Below are 15,237 nucleotides of genomic sequence, written 5' to 3'. Positions count from 1 at the left end.
GTGTACAGCCAAATGGAGAACAGCATTTATGTTCAAAGGCAAATTGGAGCTGAGCTTGAAATCTGCCATGAAGCAAACCCTCAAGAGATCAAGTGTTTCTCCCATTCAATAGGCCAGAAATCTTGCAGGATTATCTATTTTGTTATTTAATAGCCTTTAGATTAGAAATTTCAAGAGATGGAAGGTATTTCCATAGGATATATAGATAAATCTAACATTGAATTAATTTGAATGTCCCTATTAAATCCAAAAGCTTCAAATTTCAAATTTTATTGCAGACAAAGCACTGTTCATCAGAAGCACTAGGGGCATTTATTGAAATCAGAACATATTTTGAAATTATTTTAACAAGACAGTGTAAATTTTAAGCCAAATCATACAACATCAATAGGAGCAACAGCATATTATTACTCATGGTTTGTATGTAAGCCTGGTCACAAATTTTCTATGGACAGTAAATTTACTGAAAAATTAATATTTTCATTAATTCAAGTTACACTAAGAAGCATTTTTAGCCCAGTTATGGCCACTATTTTTTCCAAGGAAGAATTGCATTATAAAATATCGAAATACGTAAGAATTTCAAAAGGAAATGTTGTTTCATAGTTTTGGCATTTTGTTTGACAAATTAGCAACTCTTTAAGGGAAAACTAAAAAAAAAAAAAAAGAGAGAGAGAGAGAGGCCCAAGAAGTATCACATACAATACTTTAACAAGTAGTATTAAAACTGAAAATTTGTTTGGGATTTTTTTTGGCTTTTTTTTTAAGTCCTTTTAGATGGAGGACCAAAATATTATTACTCCAGTTCAACAGTTTTATTTTTCAATTTAGTAAATAGTCAGAAGCATCCATTTCCCTGTTTTGTGCTTGGGAGGAATAAGCACATGTGAGGAAGGCAAGGAGAAATGGAAGGGGATGCTGTGGATCAAATAAGCAAAGTAGAGGGAGTAAAGGAAGGACTTCTCAAAGGTGACAAGCCAGATGACAAATGTAAATGTTTTTGAACTCTATCTGCTGACATCAGGATACCTCATAATCATTTCCTTTCAGACCTTTCTGATAACTCTGCTCTTTCATTAATTCCTCTTCACTGAGCTAAGAGGGAATTTTGTTTAATCTAAAGATCCAAGAAGGTTAAATATCCTAATAAGGCAGTTTTATTACACAAATAATATTGCATTCACCAATATAATCAAATTGTAATGTCTTCTGCAGCAGGCTATGTCCCTAGCAATGGGGTATGCAACATCCTAATCCACAGGAAATTTTGGCAAAATTAGCTTGTCCTTTCCCAGAGCTAAGTATCAGTCAGTGGAAAAGCATCAAATAGATGGTTTATTCTGAGAGAATATTTAATATCCCAGAGAAAAAAAAGAGAAGAACTCTGATCACTGACTTCCCCGGAGTAAAATTCCCCATGCTTGGGGTTTTGCAATAGCTTATATCCTCGTTTGGTTGTAGGTGCAACCTCAGGAAAGGAAAGTATTCTCATAATGTCTTACCTAATCAAAAACTTCCCTTCTTCATGAAAAGAATATCCCAGATGCAGATTCTGAACCAAGGTGTCAAGGATAACTTTTCCTTAACAGACAGAACTCACTGATGCAGCATCGGAAAAATCTTGCAAATAATTTAAGCAGCTGTTCTTTTACCTACATTTCTTAGCACTAATTAAACATATAATGGAGAAGTTGCCTTTAATTTGCTGGCATTCCAGAGATGTTTTAGGACAAATCAAATTGCCTGTTCAGTCCAGTTTACAGCAGGTCACTGCAGCAGGCACTGGCTCAAACCCTGACAAAGTGCACTGCCACACAGCATCCTGAAACAAGCACTGAGAGGTCCCACAAAAACACTTCTATTTCAATTTCTGGGGATCTCAGTAGTTTAGAGAGAAATTAATATATGCTTTTCTCTCAGAGTTAGGGCCCTGTATTCATTTGCAGGATTTAAAGTTCTCTAAGCTTTTAATGTAGGTCAGAATACACTCTTCACGGTGTATTCAACCAAGATGCAGCTATTAAGCTTCCCTTTAAAATATTCTCATTTCCTAAGCCAAGACCCCCTGGCTCAGTGCTGTAATTATAAACTGCAAGTTCCAAAATTAGTGAGTGGTAAAGGTGAAAAAGGTTGAAGAACACACCCATGATTCATTATTTGTTGAGTGAGGTTCAGCCTTGGATGGGAAAACTAACAAGCACTTTGTTCTTTGAGCTAACTCAACAAAATGCATGGGAAGGGCAATTTTCATTGGATGCACAGCAAGCAGAGCTCCCACCCCAAAGGCAAAGATGTTCCTCTTGCATTAGTGTTGAGAGGAGTAGCAGATTTGCCTTTACAAACAAGCTGTGGGTCTGCTGGTAGATAAAACTAGCACTGGGAGATAAAAGAAACAATGGGAAGGATTCCACTGATTGATGAATGGAAAAAGATATTTGCTTTTACAAATGAACTTTAGTTTTCCTAAAGTTGATTTGCTAATTAAACATTGAAAGATGAAAGAAACAATGGGGAGGAAAAGCCCCTTAATTCCATAAGAATTAAAAATGAAAAGGGAGGGTTATACATTAGAGGGAAATTTTTGGTATCAGGCATATAGGGGAGTCTGTACCTCTCAAGTACCTCAGCCAATGGGAAAAGAGAGAAGGAAATGTGGCTGGGAAATTAGGATAAAAAGGGAGGCTGCATCTTCCAAAAATTTGACAGATCCCAGGGGAATGCCCCATGGCCTCTCCCTTTATTCAGATAAAGTAAAAGGACTCCTCTGTCTCCTTTTTGGACATAAACCTCTGATGTTTGTGGATTAATTTTCCTAACAGTGTGGAACTCTGGTGGCTTCAGCTGACGAGGGCCCTCTGCCAGATCTCTGCAGGGAGAGACACTGCAAGTGCAGGCATCAAGGGTACAGACAGCTCAAGTGTCTGGCCGAGACCAAAGCAGCAATGTCACAGAAACAACAAAACTCCTGGACATAGGAAACTGAAACACTGTAGTATTTTTTCATTTAAGGCAGCAGTTCTTTCATAGCAGAAGAGGAGAATTCAGGCAAAATCTAACAATATATCTTGGGAAAAGCAGCTGAATGTGAGGAGGCTGTTTCCCAATCCAGAAGTGAGATTTTCTAATCTGAAGACCTTTCTTCTTCCACAGTAAACAGGCTTTGCTAAAACAACAAGGGAAATGCATTAATTTCACGTTTTTCTGTCTTGTTGCTTGACTGCACTCCTTTGCTTTTATCATGAGCTATAATTCTCCCTCACACACCCCCTGCTTCACATTCCCACAAGTTTCCACATTACTATAGCAGGGCTGGAGTGCTGTTTAGCATGAAAATAGCATCAGATTTCCCATCTTAATACTTTGCCAGGGTTCAATAATCGAAATCAAAGGACACTTTGTATATCAGGTAGTAAAGTACTAATTTTTCCTCTTTATACTTGAAGGGAATTTTAAAATCCAGGGTTTAGAAGAACCTAAGCTTTTGTGTTGCTCAGGAGGTCTGAAGTGTGTTTAAAAAAACCTAAACATCCCAACATTTAAAAGTAATGTATCATAGCTATCCTGTCAGAGCTGGGGCTCAGCACAGAGAGCAGGAGGCAGCCCATAAAGGAGCCATTGTGTGGGCAGCAGCAGTCCTGCATTTTCGGAGGATTGACTGTTCTCTCTCATTTTTAATCAAGCTTTTTCTCAGAGCACCACGGTCCAATATCGCAGCGCACCTTTGCCTTTCAAGCGCATCCTTCACTTGATTGTCAACATAATTCATCCTTCTGTAAAGACACTCCAGGCTTTGTTTTGTTAATGAGATCACCTTCTCTCCACTCACCACCCTTGATGCCTTGAACTGGGCTGCTTTTTCAAGCTACCAGACTGATTTTAGTGCCATTTTTATTGTTAATTTTCTCTTTCGCAGCATAAGAACAATGACTAAATAAAGCTATGTTTTTTAAAAAAATTAACTTTTGTGTCTTGCCAAATTACCAGTTTCTGGAGGCATATTGGAACTTAAAAAGAAATAAAAGAAAAAAAGGGAGGTGTCATTGTGTTTTGCTTCTCTCCAATCATTCTTTTTCAAAAACAAATTTGGGAGAAAAAAATGTGGTGAGAAAGATCTGCTTTCCACAGATGCTGAGTGCCAAGGTGCTCATTACCACAACTTTTAAAATTCGATTATTTGAAACTGATTTTCAATCCCTTTGCAAATATTCCATGATTCATGGGCAAATTTTCTATATATTGCTTAATTCCACTGCCTACCTACTCCTTGTATGGTTTTGAAACCACCAATTTCCACAAAGAACAAACAGTCTCTGCTCAAGCAATGCAGTTCTGCTCCTGTCTTTAACTACAGACAGAAAAAACAAGATTTCAGTCATCACCTTTTTAGAGGGTCATGTAATGGTTTGGGAATGGTATTCTCCAATTTAGTGCTCCCAGTAAAACCACTCCCTCCTCCCTAGGGTGGGATGAAGAGGAGAACTGGAAGCACAAAAGATAAAACTCTCAGGTTTTTGTCTTCAGCTTTGAACTTAAATTATGTTAAACGCTATGCTTTTAGTTTCAGCATCAAGAAACCTTAATTAAAAGAACACTTTAAACAATATTCTGAAGATATACAATGATGGCTATATGTAATTTCTTAATATTCATGGTTTTAATTGATATTCTGCACAAAGTTTGCAATGGAAGCATTAAATAATTCCAAAGGGTCCCTTTGCAGTGTGTTTATCATGGGTCAGCCTTCCTCCCTCATAAATAGACTGTGCCTGGAAACTGGAATTACTCACTTAACACAGCCTTGTTTAAAAGCCTTCCCTTGGCATCCCGGATGTTTGGCCCTGTTTCACTTCAGAATATGCCAAATTCCATCATAGTCAGAAAAATGCTTAGGCACGTGTTGTGCTTTTCTTTTATTTTCTTTTTAAAGTGGCCTCTTTAACTTTGTTAGCCCTTAACTCCTTTTTCAGAAAGTAGAGGGATTTACAAGTGGTTTTATATCCCTCAGAGTTCTGTTAAAACCGGAACAAGATTTTTACTTGTCCTGAAAGTGGAAAAAACCCAAGCAAAACAAACAACATAAATACACTATTTTTTCTGAGGAGAAAGATTTTCAGGAGATCACAACTTTTCCTAGAACATCTGGCACAGTGGAAGAAAAAAAATGTGGTCAAGATTTCCAGCCTGCAAACCCTTCCTCAATTCCAATGCAGAAATTCAGTAGAGCACAAGGAGTTTTTCAGTTGAGTTTCACTGCACCAAGCATTGAGACAGATTCTGTTATAGCTTGGGAGCCCCAGGGTGTTCCATGGACCTGGAGATTTTGTGTGTGCAGGAGCTCCAGTCCTTCTCTCCCACATTACTGGGGCAAGTCCCGCAGTTCATTTTTTTCCTGTGTTTTGGGGGTTTTTTCCCTTTTCCCTCCTTCCTTTTAATAGAAAGACAGCTCTTACTCCTTACCTTGAACATTTTATAATAATTTTACTAATTTGTACTTGGGCCAAACCCCTCCTTGCTCCCCTTGAAAAAAATGTCATAAGTGGGAAATACAGGCACCAGGTTTCCCTGAGAAAACTCACATTTTAGGTAGCTGCTGCTAATTCCACGTCCTAAAATCAGATTCAGCTGAAGTCAATCAAGGTGCAAACAGAGAGTAGGAAACAGCCTTGTTTTGACAGGAACAGGAGTATCCTGGAGTAGCTTGTTCCTGAATAAAGCAAAGGCAACTATTGACTGAGTCCAGCTCTCTGGGATGATTCAAATTAAACACCAGATTCAGGTCTTGATGTTCAGATCTCAGTCACAGAAACTTTTCTGAGAGCTTGCATGCAAAGCTGCTTGTATCACGTGCAAATAAGCATTTATGGCAGTTTTCCTGCATGTCAGAAGAGAGAAATAGCTCAGAAGTAGCTCAAAGACACAAGTAAAAGCTGTCAAATTTGTGTCTGAAAGACACACATAGAAGCTGTCAATTTGTTTGTTTGTTTATTTGTTTGTTTACAAGAGGGCAAACAGGGAGAATACAAGCCTGGGATAAGGGTCAGAGAGAAGAGGCTGGGAGAAAAAGGTAATGAGAGGAAACTGAAAAGGGGATTTTTCAGAGGAAAAGGCATTTGTAACCCTAAAGGAGATATTCTTCAGAGCTGAAATAAATGCTGGAATCCTAAAACTCAGCAGTCCTTTACTGTCTGCATGTATTTATTAAACCCAGTGAGAAAAGGGACAGTTCATTTCCCTCTAAGGTCTGGGCTCACATCTGTGCTGAGCAGTAAAGACAAAATCCAGAGATTCCTACTCCAGATTTGGAGCTGCTAAATAATTAAAACAACTTTATTAGCAAGCATGCCCTCAAGAAGCTTATCAAAAGCCACAGAAAGAACCTAACTTATATTTCTGACTAAAAAAATGTTTATTTAAATAGATATTATTATTCAGGATTTTTTTTTTTAGTGTGCATTAGATACATAACCAAGCACACTGTAAATTATATATTCTGTTGACATATTCTTGCAGTTGTTCCATGACCTGCTGTTCAAAATGCTCCAAATTTCAAAAAGGCTACAGGATCTAAATTTGTAACGCTGGCCTTTGTAAGAAAGTTTTGAAATAATGAATATTTTCAAATATATAATCAACTTTTCCCGCGTTTTCTTTTTGAATTCATAGACTATAAATAACAAGGAACTCTTGCAACTTTTACCTGTTTCTGCCAAAGCTTCTGTGTGGGGATTTGACACTTAAAGTTAGATCATAGGTGAAGGAAGGAACATGCAATCTCTTTTCCAAGGACAGAGACCTTTCCAGGGATTTTCCCTTCTCAGGAATATAAGAACTATTTTCATCCTAAAAATGACTGACTTACCCTCTTCAAGTGGCAAGTACCAACTGGAAAGAATTACCTTTGGAAAGAGGAAGTTTTCAACTTTAGTGTGAGTGAGATATTATGCTTGTAAGTAATGCTCTTCTTTTTAGCATTTTCTGAGTTTGTTTGAAGTGTCAGTGCTACAGCATTGTGAGGATGAAGTCCAGATGTCATCAATTTGAAGTCCAGGGCAGATGATGGATGATCCTTAACACTGTTTATAAGCAGAGGGCAAACACAGAGCCAGCATAACAGCCTGGCTTGTCTTTCATTTCTGAAACATTAAAAAAATATAAGAGATATTGGTTCATTCAGAAGAGAGTTCTAGAAGTTCTATTTTAAAAACACATCATTTTACATAAGAAAATAGCCCCTAATATTCACACAGAAAGAATTCCCCCACACAAAAAGGAAATGGGTTTTTTTTTTGATCTTCACACAGAGCATTTCAGCAACTGGTGAACTGGTAACCTATCACTTCTGTTAGAGCAAATAACTAAAAATGAGCTTTTATCTGAATCTTATCCTAACTCCCAGGCAAGCTCCAGTCTTGCACCACCTCATTTAAATCCACACAGGCCAAGAGATGCCAGTGGGAAAGAGACCAAACACAAGAGTGGGACTTTCTGAATTCTGATCTGTGATTGAAGTTGTTATTCTACTTAAGTTTTCAGAATACTTGGTCACAACGTATAAAACAAACCTGGCATTTAAAGTACAAGAGCCTTTCATACTCCTGAAGCTGATGAAAGAATACATCATCTCTCAAATCCAGCCTCTATTCCAAGCCTATTTTCCTTCCCTATTCCAATGCACTATTTGTATGTTTTTTAACAGTATTTAATTTTTAACTGTGGGCACTATTGGTTAAAGCTAATTATGTTGTTTTACTTCAATATGAGATGATGCTGATATAATGATATAAAATGTGAGGAACTAAAAATACTATGAAAAAATAAAAGCTGTAGTAAAATGGATGAGGCAAAATAAACATTTATAGAAGACAGATTTAATCTTTATCTCCATGGCTGTGATAGCAACATTGGCCATAAATCTCACCTATGAAATTATCAATAAGCTACATCCTTTGTTGATGGTTTGAGGTAATTAATTAAGGAGTAAGTGAACTGATGAGGTGAATGAAAATTCTAAAACTCAGCTACAGATCAATGACAGAATAACCATCTGAATTGCTACTCCTCTCTGTGTAATAAAGAACAGCTGGCCCTGCCAAGGATCACAACAATAGATTGGTATAATTTTAAACAATGCCAAAACATAGCAGCAACTCAGAGCAGGATGGATGGAAGGTGCTCCAAACTTAAAGAAGGAAGTTACAGAGCACTCTTTGCTCAAGGATGAAACAAAGAATTCTATGAGAAGGAGAATTCCCTTAAAGAATTATAGGAGAATTATATGGGGAAGAACAGAGCAGTTCTGGGCCTCTCTGCCAGGGGGACTTGGGTCTGTCACTTTGGCACTAATTTAGGCTCTCCAGTGACTTTCCAGAGGTTCTGAGAGCTATGGAATCACAGATGGCAATGGTCAGTGTCCCACATCCCCCTATCAATTTGCATCCTTTTTTACACTTTGTATTTTCAGCTGCAAACGTCAGTGATTTCAGGAAACAGGCAACAGTCAGCAAGAAGCTCTCTATAAAAACATCACTATTACTCCTTCAGATCAATATAATCAATGATTTCTTGGTAACTGCTCAGTAGAAAATGAAAAAGGTGTGTAAGACTTTGCTTTAGATAAAGGGGAGAGGTTTTAGATATAAGGTACATAGGGACGATGCCAATCTCCTCAGCTTTGATGTCTAAGATGAAATATTCTTATATCCAATGACATCTTCAAGATCCAGGGACAGAGAAGCCTTAAAGGTGGCACTCCCTGAGATAGGCAGTCTTGTGCCTATTGTATTTTCCAGGCTAAACATTTTTCAAAACTAGAGGGAAAAATTCTCCTTTAACCTTTTCCTGTGTTCACAATTAAAATCTGTACACTTTCATTTCTCTCTCCCTTAAAAGCACTTGAGCTCTGCCATCTTTGCTTAGGATGAAGTGCAGTTGACTTCGTTCATAGTGCCAGTTATTTTTCTCAGAGTGAAACACAAGTAAGGCAGATTATACTGCTTGTCCTCAGCTGCACTTTGTACTGCAGCTTTTTTTTCCTCTTATCACATGTGAGGTGTGAATGCAAACCAATTGCTGAGTGGGCTGTTTTGTATCCTAATAAAATATAGTGAGTGACAAGGGAGTTTTATGGCATAAAAAGGGAAAAAATAATGGATACATGCAGTACTTAGAATGGAAGGAGCTATAGGGAGGCAGAGAAAGGAAATTTTCATTTAGGAATCTGGCACATGGACTATTTTGCTGTTAGTATTTAATAATATTTCTGGGAAGAAAGAAAATACATTTTTCCAGTCATTTTGCTGGCATCTTATCTTTCCAATTAAATTTTAATAACAAATGGAGTTCCTTCAATATGCTTCAGTCAACTCCATGGGCACATGTCATTCCTGTTTTAAATTCCGTGTCCTCTACTAGGATTTTTAATAGATCTACTTATGGGAAATGGAGAGGAGCAAGAGTTCAGATAATAAATTTGAATAATTGTCTCATCACCAACTTCAATGCAGTGACAACAATTGACATCACTAGTAGCTGTGTCCATCTTATGCATTATTCCCCTCTGTGTGGTTGGGAAAAGGGGGGTTTCCCAATTGACTAATGGCTTTAGTAATCTTCCTTGCATATATATTTTTCAAGGTTTCCAGAAGTCTTTGGGTTCAGCTGTCAAAAATTGAAACAAAGCTGAAATTATATTCAGGCCCTCTTCCAATTCTAGCTCCATTTCAATATCTCCTTAGGAAAGGATAAATAAAACAGCTGCAAGCAGAGCTGGAGGGAGGAAGGGGGAGGACCAGACTTGAGAGTGCCAGCTGTGGGTACCCACTGCAAAAGTACTTAGAAAAAAAACTAGAGAATACCTCTCACTTCTTCCCATCTGGTTAAAAATCTTCCTTTTGCCACTGACATATCAGACAGTCCTACAAATTATTGCCATTTTGATTTCCACTGCGCCATTTCTACGGCTGAATATTCAGCCATGTCAAATAATTAATCAGTCTTAATACTGATGTGATCAAGCACATCTCTCTTTTCAAAGGTGTTCTTAGTATTGTGGCATTTTCAGACTGATAATATATTAAAATTACATCAATACATACATATATCAGCAAAGCTTCTTTTCTTCCTTTTTAATACATATTTCCTTCTGAGAATTCAGCATCTATTTCTGGATAAATTTCTGTCATCATAAGGCTACTGATTTTAAATATCATGAATTTCGATCATATGGACATTTTCCCTTGAGGTAGTTGAAGACATTTTTAATTGTCTGTAATTGTTTATGGATTAAAAGGTGATTAAGTTGTATGAAGAACAGAGGATAAAATGTTCTGTCCTCTGCATCACAGTTTAAAAGTATTAAAGTTCCTTATCCAGGTTTTTAAGAGTATATTTTATACAGCATTTTACAACACTGAAATAGCTGAGACAAATGTAAAATTTAGTGAGTTTTCGTGAGTCTGGGATTATTTGTAAAAAAGTGAAGGGAATTAAAAAAATATAATTAAAGAGAATGATGAAAAAAAATTTGAAACCCAGAGATAAAAGCCAAATAAGATCTGATGTCTCGTACAATAAAAGTTATGGGGTCATTGGATTTTGTAATGAAAGCAACTTGCTCTGAACCTGAGAGTTCTTTGGTTATAAGGATATTTCCAACCGCACTGAAGGACAACGCCAGCTTAAAGATTAGCCAATAAATATATTGTAAATATCAACTGTCAGTGCAATAAGTATATGGTGTCACTGTCATAATAATATAAAAACAGATTAAACTTATATTGTTCTACAGCAGAAGATGCAAACTCAATGGAAATATGAACTACAGTTACCAAATGACAATAACCTAAAAACACAGACAAAATTGTTAGCAACATATTGGCAGAAATATTGAATGTATATGAATAGTGTATGAATAGTCTCATATCTTCTTAGTGAATCCCAAATTTAGAGATTTGTGATTTGATATCAGAACAAAATTTGTTTAAATTTCAATTATTAGTATTACGGTCAGGAGATGTTCTGAGTTATTGAAATTTGACCAATCCAGGCACCTGCTTATGTAGCTAATAAATACATTTCATCACTACGGTGGCAAAAACAAATGGTGGCTAGCAAAATGTGGCTGAATGAAATAAAATGATTGAGAAATAGAACGACACACGGTCTGAATTGCATTAGCCTCCAGAGTGCTTGAAAAAAGTGGATTTAACTGGATGAACTGGTGGAGTTTGCTGTCTTGTTTGCTACAGCAAGATACATTTTACTCTAATTTAAACTGCAGGACCTAAGAGCAATTCCTACTTCCTTGATCAGGGACTTCAGTCCTTACTGCCACGTCAGAGTGAGATCTGTTCTGAACCATCCCCTCCTGTGACTTCATTTCCATTGAAAGAAAAGCTAAATATGTGTGCATGAGCTGAACCACAGCTTTATGAAATTCACCTGTCCTTCATTCTGCCCTTCCATTGCTCTTCATTTTCCTTCAGTAAGTCCCTTAACACTCACAGAAAATACCTTACAGTCAACTCTAAGTTACTCTATAACTAAAACTGGCAAACAGAAAGCCAGCGTGTTTAGATGTTGAATGTTTGGACACAGTGCAGTGTTGTCAAATCCTTTTCTGATTTATAGATCCCCTAACTTTTTCCATTGATGGGAAGGACACTGTGCAATAAATCTGATCTACTGACAGTAGATTCTTGTTCCAAACCCACTGGTGGACCACAGGTGGAACAAAATCTCATTTTTGCATAGCGGGTTCCAGAGTAATTTACAATTAACCTGAGGAGCACACTGGACCTCCAGTGCTTGACAGGAATTTCACCATCACCTGCAGTTTTATGGAGAGTCAGACATTTTCTTTTGGGGGCAAATCATTCAGTAGGAGTCAAGGAAAATTAAGTTGGAATAATATGTGTGTTTTGAGTCTGATCCAAAGCACACTGGTTGTCAGAGGGAGCATTTGCCCACATATTCCTCTGCTAGCAAAGATAACTTTTATAAGAAGCAACCATTGTAATGACTCAGAGTATAAATGGATAACATGAGGTCACAAAGGTATTTTCATGAGGTCCATGAAGGTATGTCCCTCGCCTCCCCTGCAAATCTATGGCTCTTGCATGGCACAGCAGTACATATTGAGAGCCAGACAGGCTGCTCACAGAGGTGCAGTGCCATCCTTTATAACCTACAGTGCCAGGACTCAGTTTTATGTGAGCAAAGGTCTATATAAACTTAGTAGACATGTACTGAACCCAGCACTGATCCTGAGGCCAAGGAGCATCTCAGCACACAACTTTACAGGCCAGGTAATGGGTTCTCTGTCTTCTAGTGACATCACACCCAGGCTGGATTTCACTGTACACCCAGAGTAAGGTAAATGTGCACTTTAATTAAAGGCAATGAAGTGTGGTATATATAAAAAACCCATCTAATTTAAATATATTATTTAAAATTTAGAAACATCTTGCTGAAAGTATACCCTGAGTTTTTGCTTCCTGTAAAATGATGTATTCCAACCCTGGTGGAATTAATTATTTCAATTGAATTGAAGAACAAGTGGAGTGTACTGGAAAAAAAAAATCTTTTTGACTCAATTTGTGTCTGTGCTATTAGAGGATGAGAGAAGAAAAAGTTATGTAATTCCTTAGGACTGGTAGCTGAGCCTTTCCCAGCTCAGGGGTACCTGCATGCTGTGGAGCTGTTTCCTCAGAGTATGTCAGCATCCCAACCAAATTCCATTGCCATGCAGAGTTTTCAGCCTGTAGTATGAGATCCCAGTTTTCTCCTAACTTAAAAATTGCTATAAATTACCCATGAGCACCATGGCTGCTTGTTTTTTCAGTGAATGAGTTCATCCCTAAAGAATGTCTAAGAGCCATAACCAGCCCTTAGCCACCTCATGATTGAACTGGTGGAATGAGAGCTGGCACTCTGAAGCCAAACGCTTTCACTATACACAGTAAGTACTCTTTTCAGTAAAATAAATTCCAAATATTTCAGGACTTAAGGCACAGAGGCTCAAAAAAATCCAGCACCAGGGCAGCCCACTTTGATAAATAATTACATTTTGGAAAAATGCAGGATAATTTCATGATGGGCAAAAGTGTTTTAACTTTCACAGACATTTTACATAAGCAGAGGAGTTACACCATTGGTGTCAGAGGGATCTAGACTTGAATATGCCTTAGGGGATGGAACCACTGTCATTTTTGGCCTTTGCTATCCTACCAGAAGTCGTGAGCAATCCCTGCATTGCCAGAGCCCACTGGAGTAGCAGCTTGTGGCAGCAGTTATTGAACAGGTTTAGCTGAGCTGGGAAAAGCCACAAACCTCATCTGTTTGAGATCAGAGGAGCTGATTTTGACAATTCCACATCTCCCACTTTAGGAGTTTATCCAGCCTTTCCAAAAGCCAAACAAATGCAAGGAACAAATTTCAATCCCAGCAAATACAAGGAGCAAAGAGAACTCATCAACCCAGCCTTTCAGGATGCTCTATCTAGGAGTAGGTATTAGCAATTTAAAGAATCTAAGGCCCTAAATCAGAACTTTTACTCCCCTTTATCCCCGGATTACAGGAGTGCCAAGAGGCCAAGTTTAAGGGTGATTGTGTTCACTGGGAACTCTACTGACCCTCCAGCAAACAGGCTCTTGAATTGAAGAGTTAACACCCTGAATTAAAACCAGCAGCAGAACAGAGGTAGCCAGCAAGGCCAGGGAAGGAGAGATACAAGTTATTTACATAAATCAGCTCTGGAAGGAGTTAGTAAAACCTAAAGCCAGAAACATTTTATGTTCCCTGAAAGCAACAGGCAAAACCAGATCTAAACCAAACTGGAATCCACCTTTGTTCAGCACTTTGAGATCTAAATGGGAGATCTAGAGTATGGGGTTTTTTTCTTCAGAAACAATGAGAACCAGCATCCACAATCAATATTAAAAAACCTGTCACTGCCACCCATCAGAAAAACACAAATACCACCAACACCACACCCCCCAGAAAAGACCTTTTCTTTGAAGACAGACAAAACCAGGTTGTGACTACCTTTAAAAGCTGAGTCACACCATGTGGGCAGCTCTGGATTGCAGCAGAGCTCTGAAGAAGGGCCATCCCTCCCAGCAGAGCTCTGAGGTGGGATTTGATGGCTACTAATGGTAAATAACTTTTTGGGGGGTAGATGAATATAGGATGATGTTCAAGTTTATTATTTCATAGCCAATGGATATAAATTTTAGGTAGAATAACCCTAACTGATTTATAATTGCATATTTGTGTTATCTAATTTTCTATTTTTTTTAGGGGGGATCACATAAATATGAATCTTTCACTGAAAATAAAAAAACCCAGTCCTTTGTTAAAAAAGTGTGGCATTGTCACAGATCCTCCAGTCACTCGGAAAGTATAAACTGATACATCTTTAAGAAGAATTTTTAATTTCCTAGGTGAGCTTTTCCCTGTTGCTTTAAAAAGGGGAATTTTGAAAAACTTTGATCAGCCATGTAATTTTTCTTGAAGACAATTCTTCCCTGTGAGGGTGGTGAGGCCCTGGCACAGGTTGCTTAGAGAAGCTGTGGCTGCCCCTGGATCCCTGGAAGTGTCCAAGGCCAGGCTGGACACAGGCTGGACACTATCCCAGCAGCCTGGGATAGTAGAAGTTGTCCCTGCCCATGAGGGGAATGAGATGAGCTTTGATGTCCCTTCCACCCAAACCATTCTGGGATTCTGTGATTCAATGAAAAGACTGAGTAATTAACTGATAGCATGATTTTGGAAAGTTTGATCAAATTGGATTTCCCATTTATGCCTCTTCTTCAGCATTTGATGTATTTTAGGACCCAGAACCTCTGTTAGTTTCACAGGCTTGCAAGAAGTCAGATATGATGTTTTACACCAAACTTTCCTCCAAAGGTATTAATGAGCTTGAAAAGTTCCACCCATCATTTTTTTCTTCTTTTGTTCCTGCTCATCCTACAGCCAGGAATATTAAATATTTTTTCATGTGTTTCTTAGATTAATTTGAAATTCAGGTTTTTCAGCTCCACCACAGAGAGGTCCTTCTTACTTCAGCTTTGCTCTCTTGCTTGTCTTGTCCTTCCTAAAGACTAATAAAATCACTGAGTGATGCTGTTTGGCTGCTGCTCAGCTGAACTCAAAGACACAGGGAGAGAGTGCAAGCATTCCCAAACGAAAGGAAGAGAAAGTACTTTTAGATTATACAAATAATCATCATTAGTTGTG

General features: G+C 38.0%; 1 protein-coding gene across 2 annotated transcripts in view; it reads right to left on the bottom strand.

The window, feature by feature from the left end:
* Positions 1-5,613: 5,613 nt before the first annotated feature.
* RANGAP1 (Ran GTPase activating protein 1) overlaps positions 5,614-15,237 on the bottom strand; it is a 33,428-nt gene continuing 23,804 nt past the window's right edge. For both annotated transcript variants that reach the window (XM_050986899.1, XM_050986902.1), the window contains exons 17-18: positions 6,897-7,133; positions 5,614-5,704 (exon numbers count right to left, since the gene is read on the bottom strand). In XM_050986899.1, coding sequence (XP_050842856.1) covers positions 5,629-5,704; positions 6,897-7,133 — 313 coding nt within the window. In that variant the 3' untranslated portion in view covers positions 5,614-5,628. The remainder of the gene's footprint in view (positions 5,705-6,896; positions 7,134-15,237) is intronic.

The sequence above is a fragment of the Serinus canaria genome, chromosome 1A, assembly GCF_022539315.1.
Source record: "Serinus canaria isolate serCan28SL12 chromosome 1A, serCan2020, whole genome shotgun sequence".
Taxonomy (NCBI): domain Eukaryota; kingdom Metazoa; phylum Chordata; class Aves; order Passeriformes; family Fringillidae; genus Serinus; species Serinus canaria.
This window is presented reverse-complemented; position numbering and strand designations above follow the sequence as displayed.